Here is an 11,500-nt window from a genome sequence, read left to right on the forward strand (position 1 = left end):
AAGTTAATGGAAGTTAAGCCTGGCCTAAAGACAACACAGCCTTCATCTTTCTGTACCGTGGCAGGTTTTTATTTATCACTCATTCAGTATGAATGCGGATAGATTTGGTCAACATGTGAACCACAGATGTGTAGTTCAAAATAGAGGTCCAACATTGGTCATTAGTACTAATGTAATAAAGACCACTGAACACTCTTGGATCAGAATGTCAACTTGTTAATGGGCATTATGGCTTCCTTATCTTTCAGCCTCTGATCTAACAGTCCATAATGGTTAGCACAAGGTGCCATTATAATGTACAGTGACTCCACCTACAAATCTATTAGCCATATGTGATTTCATTCTGGTAGACCTCCCCTTAATGGCTGTCTCATCGAACAGCACTGCATTACTTTGAGCACAGCGTTCATTTTTAGTCTCCATCTGACCACATGCTGGATTTTCTTCAGTGAGCTCAAAACTGTTTTAAGTGAATTTCATTTTGAGGACAAGGACATGTATTGTAGATCAAAGACTTTGTAGTTGGGCCTGAAAAACTCCCCCTCCTCCTCCTGTCTTTACAGTGTGCTGCATTAAAGTGTACCGTGTCATACCATGACATCTCCACCAAATATTCTCCCTCAAACCTCTGAACGCCCAACATTTCCCCACATATCCACACAATGTGCACACAAGGATTAGACACATGCATATAGACTGTGCACCTTATACTTTTATAGATATCTAAATATAAAAGACGCTGTTGTAAACAAAGTTTCAGTGTGTGTCATATTTGGTGAACTGCAGCAAGCTGCATGCCTCCACATTGATATAACAGCAGGATCATTGTTGCTCTCTAAAGTTAGTTTCACATTTACACACCTGAAGCAACAGCAGTCACTTCAATAATGATCCTTGACACACAGACAGCATGTGTCAACATTCAAGTTAAATAGCGTGTACTCTCTTTATCAGAAGAAAGTATAAAACAAGTTGTTTTTTTACAGTGGGAAAGTTGGTCTTTATTGATATACTGTACATTAAATTCTTGTTTACAAGAAGCTTATACTAGTATAGAATGTAAATGACTATTACACCGACCTATATTCGACCTACATGGCTACCCATGTGTACCCATTTACTTTATCAATAGTTAAGTAGTTATGTGATAAGGCCACAGTGGCTGGGACATTTGGCACTTAATATGTCAGACAGTTAAAGATGTTACAGTAGAGCTCTGGACGGACACTCTGACCCTGTGACTGTTGGAAAAAACAAGAAGGCTTGCTCCGGGTCATGCTCCTGACTTGAGTATTGCCTCCAGGCTTGGGCATGAAGGACTATTCCACGGAAAACTCCACTTTTGTCTCTGAGCTGTAGCCAGGGTCTCCGCTTACTCCACACCAGTGAAATCCTTAACGTGAAGTTTTATGCAGAGTTTGGGGTCTGCACAAATTTCCCCTGTTGCTTCGCAGATGTGTGCGTGCAAGTGATTGGAACGTATCTTCGATGAAGCAAAGCTCACATAGTTTCTGAAGTAACCTGAGGTGCACAAGGAGACACTATTGATGGGGATGGTGGAAAGATTTAAATGAGGTTTTATTTTTACAAAGACTTAAACATAAACAAAAATGATAGATTGGTAACTGTCTCACTCTGGGGAATTATGAGCACGGTTCATAATGAGGCCATTTCAAGCTTGTGTACAGGAACCATTAGAGAAAATAACTATATAAGGTATTATATGTCTGCGCTTTGTTCTCTGTCTTTTCACAGGAGACCAGACACAGTTAAACAGAAGAATGCTTTTCCACCAAACTTCATTCACTCTCTGGACTCCACACACATGATGCTGACATCTCTCCACTGCTACAGGTAACGTGTCAAAAGCCTGAAATAAAAGATTCTTTACGTTTTTTGTTGGTGTTACAGAATCATTTTTATAGAGTCAGATATTGGCACTCTCTGTATTTGCATGATCCCATAGGAGTGCAGTCTCATATTAAGTCCATTCATCACCTCAAATAGGCATTCTGTTAATTCATTCCCTCTTTATGACACTATAATTGGCTTTGAATGAATAACTGCTGTTGACTTGCTAGGTTTCTAATAAAGTCCTGTGCACTTACCTTTTATAGACCACTGTCTACTCTTTCTTTTGTCCTTTTTCTGTGATGTAATTGCTGCACGTGACCTGTCATGATGCCTTTGTCTCCTCTCTTCTTGTCCTCTCTCAGTTCTGGTCTGACTTTTGTCTCAGTTCATGACTGTTTCTGGACGCATGCGCTCACTGTGGACACCATGAACAAGGTAATGTTTTAAAGCAGTCATTTTTTTTGCTCCCGCCTGTGCAGATTACTTCATTTTTTCACAGCTGTTTCCAGCATGTTTTGATCATGTATATTCAGGGTTTTGTGCTTGCCTTCTTTTGCTGATTAATTAAAGTTAAAAAATGACACCACTGATTATGTCTTGCTTTCTTTAGTCGAAGCTGAGCAGTGTTTTTGTGTTTCTGAAATCACTGAGACCTGAGCTTCTTTTAGCATTTCTACAGCCGAAGCAGGTGATAAAAATATTTTGTGCAGCACCTATGACTAGTGCTTCAGTTTTGGGAGAACAGCTTGGTGATGCCAGTGAAACAAACTGCTTTTGTCACTGCTTTGTACATATACAGGCTGCAGGTAGCACCAGCAGACAGGCTGATGTGCTGAATAAATGACTGCCTGCCCCCGCCAGCTGAAACTCAGTCATCAGGCCCAGACTGAGACACAGCATTGAATAAAATGGATCAAATTACCATAAGGCCCCAATTTTCTGTAGATGTAGCTTCAGAGCAGTCAGGATTTTATGTCTTCACCCAGTCTCAGAGGAGTTAGAACCAATGAAGCAGTTCCCTCTCACTATATTTATTCCCTTGCATATTCTCCGTCTCATCTGTGTGAGTGTACGCCTTCCTCATTACACAGGTAATTGAACACAGCAGTAGACGGAGGGTATTAAATATCTTGGTCAACACCTAAGCACACGAAGTAGATCCTTGTTTTAATGGCAACTGATTCTTCCTTCACCTGCCAATTTCTCTGGACTGCGCATCCTATTAAAAGGGCACGGATCCTATCAGTGCTGGGTGAGGTGTGGAGTACACCTCTGATTCACTGTGAAATGCACCCACAGATAACAATAATTAAAAGTTTAAGGAAACTGATTTAAACAACATAATTGATAAAGGTAACTCATAAAGGAAAGAAACTTTAGTTCTAGCTCTTCTGATACGTTCAGACATATAAACTTTAAAAAGGTGGTGTGGATTTTTTTTAACAAGATGTGGGGGAGAAATAGTCTGATAGTAAAACCGTATATGTTACTGTATATTTACAGTACTGTGCAAAAGTCTTGACCCACTCTTCGTTTCTTTATATATGGTGAGGAAAATTGTTACAGCACTTAATCTGCAAACATACATGCAAATACAGTTTAGAAGGCAAAAAAAAGTTTTTACAATCCTAAAAAGCTTGAAAGTCAATATTTGATATTGACTTTAATATATTTTGTTCTGATGAGGAGTTAAACCATGAACTTTCAAATCTGGATTCGTGACTCTATCAGATGTGTTATCGCTGATTTTCAGTCCAGTTCTTGTGTAATTTGGCAAACACCAGTCTTTTCTCCCCATGTCCCTTCCTTTAGAATGGCTTCTTGACAGCCTCCCTTCCCCTGAGATGATTTCAGATTAGCTTTCACTGAACATTAGAGAAGATAAATAAGCTGAAGGTCTAGGCTTGATCTAGGTTTAGGCCTGACACATGTTTTGGTTTGGTTTTTGTCCTCCACTTTGTTTTCTACTTTCTGGTTTTCTTGGATATCTTTTTAAGGATGCATGGTGCAGTGTGCTGCGATATTAGCTTTCAGCTAACTGCTCTTTGGGAATCACCATGTTGGTGCAAAAATGCAACTTTATGCTGTCATGGTTGTCAAATTGTGTTATCTTTGGAAATTTTCATAGGTTCAAGCAAAGAAATGGAAGAAGAAATGTTTTTGTGACAGGCTGCTCGTAACAAACTGGCTACATTTTTATGTGTAACAACATAACACAGGTTCGTCCCTTGAGTATTGGTGCCTTTTTTATGTTGAAATGATTCATAGGTCAGAGTTAAGGTGCAGCACACAAACAAAACAAGTTCCTCTAAAAAGGTTTCGGCACAATGACTGAACTGAAAATTAGTCCAAAGGAAAGTCAAAGACCTTATTTTTTTTTTTTTTTTTTTAAAGAAAATTACAGAGTTTGGCTCCTTGGCAACAAAATCTAAAGAAATGACGAGTGGCTCAAGACTTTTGCACAGTACGATATCAGCATTTACAGAAGGGTGCAAAGGTTTTAGGGTCTCTGATAAGCAGTTTGACGTGCCTGTAGAGATTCCGTGTGATATTGTGCTGGATGATCTATGATCTTCTCATGAATGACTGTTAATTAGCTATTAAATTAAGTCACCTCGAGCCAGCAAATGTGTATCATGGGGTTCTTTCAAGTTATGGAAAATAATTTGATTTTAATTAGACCTGCGTGATATCCAGACCTGCATAAATATGGAAATACTAACGCAATAATATTACAACACAGCTCATCTTTTCCTGTTATCTTCTTTAATAAATTCTTTCCACCCTACCTTCTCTTTCAGTACATTTGACAAAAATGGGTTTTGAAGCAGAAATGGAGAAAACATACAGCCAAGGCAAAGTTGTTTCAGCTCTTGGAGCTGGTCCATTTGCCAGATTTGGTTGCATCCCTTGATTTTTTTCTTCTTCTGTGCTCCATTCATTGTTCAGTTGGTCAGCAAGCCAGAGTCAAACGGTCAAACGTTTAAACCGAACTAACTCAAAGTGCACTTCTCTCTGCCTCGTCTTCCTGCCAGGTTTGTCGGGAACAGTTTGTCGCCCTGCACAGCCAGCCAATCCTTCAAGAGCTGTCCAACTTCCTGCTTTACAAATACTGCACAGGAGTCCTGTGAGTTTGCACCCACATGGAGGAGCACTTTTGACTGGGCTCATACACACAGATCCCAGGAGCGCTACTGTGGTTGCTCAGGCAGCAAAATATTTGTCATACAATATCAACATTTCAGTGAAATATTATGTAATAGCTACTAGTTCATATTTTCATACTTAGTTGCACCTATCTGCTGTCTGTCCCTCTTGTTCTTACATAACAAGCCATCATTCTCACGAGTCTGTGTTTATGCTAGATTGTATTACCTTTAATGAGATTTTTATGATATTTGTGATATGTGCCACCACAGATTGAACATATTCAGCTACTACATGTGCACAGGTTATAAAACAGAAGCTAGACAAACATAAGAGGGCTTTATAGCCACTAATCTCAGGGCTTTGTGTCCTTGTAAAGCACTGAGATTTTCTACAGTTTCTACATGACATTAGATACAACATGATTCTCTCTCCCCATGTCCGTCTTACTATCCTCCCCCTCAAGATGGGTTATGCTCATCATCCACTTCCACTGCACCTTCTTTGTCTCTCTTACCATTGTTACTGCCTAGTTTCACGAACACATTTTTCATTCTAGGATGTGTCAGAGAAGAGGAGATGTGGAACTACAAAGGCATTTTGGGTTTCTTTATTCATCAAAATGTTAAAGTAATTTTTTTCTAGTATCAAAAAATAACCCAGCTCACCTGTGCACAAATGTACTTTGCTGTGTAGAGTTTTTATGCAGAGTATAAAGTTGCTCTCACACTGATCTGCAGAATGACAAAACTGCACAGACAAACAGAGCGGACTTTACAGTGGTGGCAATGAGACCTTCTTCCCAGTAGTTACATTTTTAAACCAAAAAACATATTTATATATTCAGTTAGTTTTATTTTTGTTAATAAGGAAGAAAGAACAGGTAACTGCGTTTGTAGGAGGGCTGAAAATCCTTTGACTTTGTACTCCTATAGAGACAAAAGCACATTTTTCTCTGAGTTAACTTTATTACTCTCCTCTTTGTGGCAGGACTGAAGCCAAGAGCAAAAAGTACCAGGAGTATAGAAGGCTGATGATGCTGCTGGCCAAAGTGCCCCAGACAGGTCAGTTTGAATGAGGCTGTGTGGCTCCCAAACACCTGGACTTGATGGAGTGTTTACAAGGACAAGGTACAGGCTGATGGGGTTTGTTCCTAATTGGGCAGAAGAGAACTTGTACAGGTATACCTTAAAGCTCTTAGCAGAAGGGCAATACTGGTGGACCGTATGAACTGGATCCATTCACAATTCTGCATTTTCCTCCTTGCTTTATAATTCTGATTAGTGTTGAATATTGTCCATACATATCAGACTTGGTCAAATAGCCTGATTTGGTCCCAGATTAGAGTATCCTACATTTTCAAAAACTAAATAACTAAAAATAATAAGTAAAAACTAATAAGCTTGTGTCATTGTGTTTCGTAACCTGCATGGCCACTTGCAGGTCCAGCTTCCTCACTTTACCTTTTGATGTAATTTGCGTTTCTATCCATTGTTCTCCTAAATGGATGTGGTGCACAGAGGCAGTCTCTCTCTCTGTCTCTCTGTCAGGTGGATGCAGGCTTTTCTGTTATGCAACCTCTTGCTCCATCTCCATTTGTACACTTATGATCTGCTTGGCACTGACAGCTGGGTTGTACCAATTGATTGCTGTTAATTGTGTCCCTCCTCTGCATAATCAGCTTATGTGGCTGAGACCGGTCAGGTGTGCACCTCGGGCGTCTGTTTTCCCGCATGTCCGCAGTTTTCATTTCAATAGAAGGCCCCACTGAATGTGGAGTATAATCTTTACTATAAAGGATCCGAAACGTATGATTATCCGGTTTCAACGTGTGTGTAATGAAGAGCATCAGTTGATGAGGTGTATTTACAACTATAAATTTAGGGTTTTAAAAAAGGCTGGAGAGAGAACTCAATAACCTGTGAATGTTTTACCAGCTGGAGTCTGAGTTTGGGAATAACTGATTGGCCGTCTGTGAGAATAATGATGGCTGTCAGCTATTCTGTTTGTGTGCTGGACTTGGAGTTAAGAATACAATTCAATGAATCGGTTTTGGGTGCAGTATCTTATTATCAGTCTGACAGAGCCAATAATTGAAGGAAAAACATAATAAAGACAATAAATTATTATGCATAGTTTATGGGGCAGTTTGGATGCCTGCTAAGAGGGCAGCAAGTATCCAAACATGAATGAAGGAACAAAAAACTGTATTGATATCTATGTTAGTTAGTTAGTATATTAACTTGATGTCAGCATGTTCCAGCTATAATAAGCCTTTTCACTCTTCACTTTTTGTGTCCTTTCCTCAATAATTTATACAGCAGCTCCTGCTGGTGTACCTAACTGTCAGAGAGGCAGAGCACACAAGGCTAAGCACAGAGTGCAGGACAGGACCTCATTCAGACCTAAAATTAGCATTCATGTGGTAATGGAAAATTTACTTGTGCCCTCCAATTTGAACATTAAAGTTTCACTTAAAAAACCCACTTAAAAGAATAATTTTCTCCTCTTCTTCTGTGGCATAAAGGTTGTAGTTGGTCTTTTAGAACAGTTTGCTCAGATTTAATCAATTTTGGATGAATCATAGATTATTTTTAATAATTTGGATTATGCAATGTATTATGCAGTCACTTAAAAATAATTTTAAAAAAGTATGTGATTTAAATTTGGCCAATCTGCTCTTCAGGATCATCTTGGTTGCTGACTGGAAGGAAGTGACCGCACTTGCTCTCGTCGCGTTTTCACCATGGTCTTCAAACTCCTACAGATAGCAAATATAAATGTTCTCATTCAAACAGACCCAAATTTGCAATGGTGAATCAGATTCTGGGATGCGAGTTGACTTGGTGACTCTGTTATGCTGTAACATCCTGAGGCATCAGGGGGAAGACATTTAGTGGAAACAACCTAAACTGTGGTGTGTGCCAGCATGCCACTGAGAGCATGAACAGAGCACTCTGAAAATGGGTTGTGTTTTGTGGGCACACCAACATAATGTTCACTCATTCCTCCTCCTTGACTTCATAGCACTTCCTGAAAATGAAAATCAAGTTCAAGTTTTGACACCCTAAAGCAGGGGTGGGCAATCTCAGTCCACGAGGGCCAGTGTCCCTGCAGGTTTTAGATCTCACCTTGGGTCAACACACCTGAATCACGTGATTAGTTCGTTACCAGGCCTCTGGAGAACTTCAGGACATGTTGAGGAACTAATTTAGCCATTTAAATCAGCTGTGTTGGTTCGAGGACACATCTATAGCCTGCAGGGACACCGGCCCTCGTGGACTGAGATTGCCCACCCCTGCCCTAGAGGATCCAGCAGATAGTACAAAGAGGCATAATGGACCTTGAATGGAGTGAGCTAAAAATGGTACCTGTTCTAAAAACGACTCAGACTTTTACAAGAAGTTGGTCTTCATTTATATATGCTCGATCCCCCAACCTTTTGATTGCACCTAATATTTTGGTTTATTACCAAATGCTATGCTGTGATGCTAAACTTTTCCCTTATCATGCAAATATAACAGCAGCTTAACTTTAGCTAATTGTTGCTGTTCTTCATGCATTTATTTTAATTTTCAATCCAAAAGTAGCTCACAAATGTTCCTTTAATAAAGTAAACATGATAGCTCACGCTGCCTTTAATGTGTTCCCGTGGAAACTAGCTCTGTGAGAATGATTCAGTTGGAGGAGATGTCTGCACTTTTTTTTTAAATAATATAAGAAATCAGTGTTACACAGCAGTTTTTTTTCTTCCACCAAATGCAGCAATACTGCGTGGCACTTATTTATTTGTTTTTATGTAGGTCATATAATTTGTATAACTACTGTCCAGTGACTAAATGTGCTCTGACACATTGCGTCCTGCCTCTCCAGGTGATTTTGATCTCCAGCGGGTGAAAGAATCTACTTTTTTCTTCAGCTGAGAGCTTGGTGAGAGCGAACCAGTAGAAGGAGATGAGTGGAATTGACAGAGTGCAGCAGGGAAGCTGCAGGCTCCAGGGTCCCTACCGGCTTTTCTTCCACAGACATGAGGACATTGATCCAGCCGCACCCTGCCTGCCTCCTGGTCCTCAGCCTGGCTGGAGCTGTTGGAGGCGTACACAGCGAACTCGCCTTATTAACTGACTTCTAGACTGATGGGAAAATGGTGGATTGTGGGATACTCATCCAAGTGAAAAATGAGGGAATAAGCGTTGGATGGAAATGCTAAGACTTCAATTACGGAAAAGTACCTCTGTTAGTAGACTCTACCTGGCCATATTCAGGTTTGTGTGAGTGTGGGTGGGAGTGAGTGAGTGTGTTCATTCGCTATACTGAATACAATGTGAACTGTGCCAGTCTGTTCATCACTCTAATATTTTTGCTACTCGAGCAAAAAAAATTCTACCTACAGTGTGTGTGTGCGTGTGTGTGTGTGTGCGTGCGCGTGTCTGCTGGTATCATGATGTAAAGATTTCCACTGAGCACTGACCTGCCTCTGCAGCCCCTACCTCTGAATGGCAGGGTGGTGTCTGAAACATTTTGTCTTCTTCAGAAGACGTTTAAAGAAGAGACATTTGAAAGATGTGTTTTACTGTAAAATGAGTGTAAAGGACACAGAAACCAAGACATGTCCGGACGTGTCGGGGTCTCTGAGATGGAGCCATAATATTCTCACCTTCTTGGAGTAACTAAACACTTGACGGTTGCAATAAAATAAACATGCTTCTTAAAATGACTCCTTACTTATTCAAAGCTTCAGTCAAACATTTGGTATTCTTAGTGTGCTTAAACAGGATGAATCGGACTGCCTGTTATTTAATCGTATCTGCATATTTCAGTGCTGCTGTTTAGACTGTTAGATGAAGGCCTCCTTTTAGATGTACCACAAAGGGTTTGCAGGCTTCACTAATCAACTCAGATCTTATTTTTCTGGGCCAGTGCCACATGTAGAAATAAAAATAGCAGAAGTGCTATCTGATCATTGCTGGAAACGTTACAGCAGTTTCAGACAAAAGGTGCCATTGATGTTCAAAGGCAAATGTAGGCTCAGCCAAACAAAGCTGGCTGAGTGGCAGTGTAATGAAATGGAAATGATCTTTGAGGGGGCATAAGTAGTGTGTGCTGATTGCACTGCAGGTTTTTGGGGATGACAATTAATGCTGAGTACTATAAGAAAAGTTAGTTAAACATTTGTCTTTTAAATATATGTGTGAATTTGTGTGAATGGGTGAATGACTGAATGTAGTGTAAAGCGCTTTGGGGTCCTTAGGGACTAAGTAAAGCACTATACAAATACAGGCCATTTACCATATTATTAGAAATTATTCTCAAACTGGTGGGTGCAGAGCCACTGTAGGTGAGGTGTATCAAATAATCAGTAAAACTAAGCTGAATATGATTTTTCAGGGCAAATATGAGTTTGATGGTTGTATGTGCTAAACCTCATTTACTAAAATTCATAAAAGGTTTGAAAACCCCTGGTATGACCAGGGCAAAAAAAGGTTTTCATTTTGAGAAATGAGCATGTTTGCTGTCTTGTAAATGGCATTAAGGTAAGCTAACCTGGTGCAGTTAGTTTTTTTTTTTTTTTTGTTTTGTTTTTTTTATAGCCAGCACACCTTTAGAATAAAAGTAAAATCTACAGTACTGTGCAAAAGTGTTGAGCCACACCTCAGATCTTTAGATTTTGCATCCAAGGCACCAGACTTTCTGTAACTTTTTAAAGTGCTCTGAGAAAAACTTCAGGGTCTTTAAAAGTTTTACTTTGGACACTGGTTGCTTTTTAACTTATTTTCAGTCCAGTCCTTAAGTTACTTAAGTAAGAGTAATTTGAATGTTATTTCTATAGCACCTTTCAAGATAAATGTCAGAAAGTGCTTCTCAGCAAAATACCAGAACAGAAAATTGAGTTAAACTCTCAGATCTGACGCTCAGATGTAGAGAGTTCCAGAGTCTGACTGTTGTAAACGCTCGGTTTTCTTTTTGTTTTAGTTATGATTCACAATCAGTAGACCCTGATCACATCACCTCAGAGAAAATTTAGGGACGTAAGGATGTAAAAGTTCACTCTTGTAAGCTGGTGCTTGTCCATGAGGAGCACTGAAAGTCAAAACTTAACATCAATGACTCATTCAAGCATAAAAACACCCCAAACTCAAAGAATAAAGCAGTGTAATCTGGCAATTTACCAGTTGTAAAATGGATTCTTGGGTGCTGTTACTAGTAGTTTCTCACAAAAACACATCACTAATTCTCATTTATTTAGTTCAACCTATGAGAAATGCCAAAATTAACAGTTTGGCAGGTATGGAATTGTATTTTGGGTGATTCCCAAAGAGCTATTAGATGAAAATTGGCATATCTCAGCACGTTGTGCATTGTGTCCTTAAAACAAAAGAGTAAACTGGACAATGTTAGTTTTTCACACCTTAAATTTCATTTTGTCTGTCTACAGCAAATGAACAGTATCTGAAAGTCATGTCTTTCAGAAATAGGAAAGAATGTCAGCAAAGACCTG

General features: G+C 39.5%; 1 protein-coding gene across 1 annotated transcript in view; it reads left to right on the forward strand.

The window, feature by feature from the left end:
* polrmt (polymerase (RNA) mitochondrial (DNA directed)) overlaps positions 1 to 9,885 on the forward strand; it is a 53,587-nt gene extending 43,702 nt beyond the window's left edge. The window contains exons 17-21 of the mRNA XM_086282799.1: positions 1,756 to 1,854; positions 2,217 to 2,289; positions 4,890 to 4,981; positions 5,992 to 6,065; positions 8,875 to 9,885. Coding sequence (XP_086138925.1) covers positions 1,756 to 1,854; positions 2,217 to 2,289; positions 4,890 to 4,981; positions 5,992 to 6,065; positions 8,875 to 8,924 — 388 coding nt within the window. The 3' untranslated portion in view covers positions 8,925 to 9,885. The remainder of the gene's footprint in view (positions 1 to 1,755; positions 1,855 to 2,216; positions 2,290 to 4,889; positions 4,982 to 5,991; positions 6,066 to 8,874) is intronic.
* Positions 9,886 to 11,500: the final 1,615 nt, after the last annotated feature.

The sequence above is a fragment of the Aulonocara sp. 'chitande type north' Nkhata Bay genome, linkage group LG23 (genome assembly GCF_057382095.1).
Source record: "Aulonocara sp. 'chitande type north' Nkhata Bay isolate Kocher_YH1m ecotype deep benthic linkage group LG23, A_spYH_male_GT1.1, whole genome shotgun sequence".
Classification (NCBI taxonomy): Eukaryota; Metazoa; Chordata; class Actinopteri; order Cichliformes; family Cichlidae; genus Aulonocara; species Aulonocara sp. 'chitande type north' Nkhata Bay.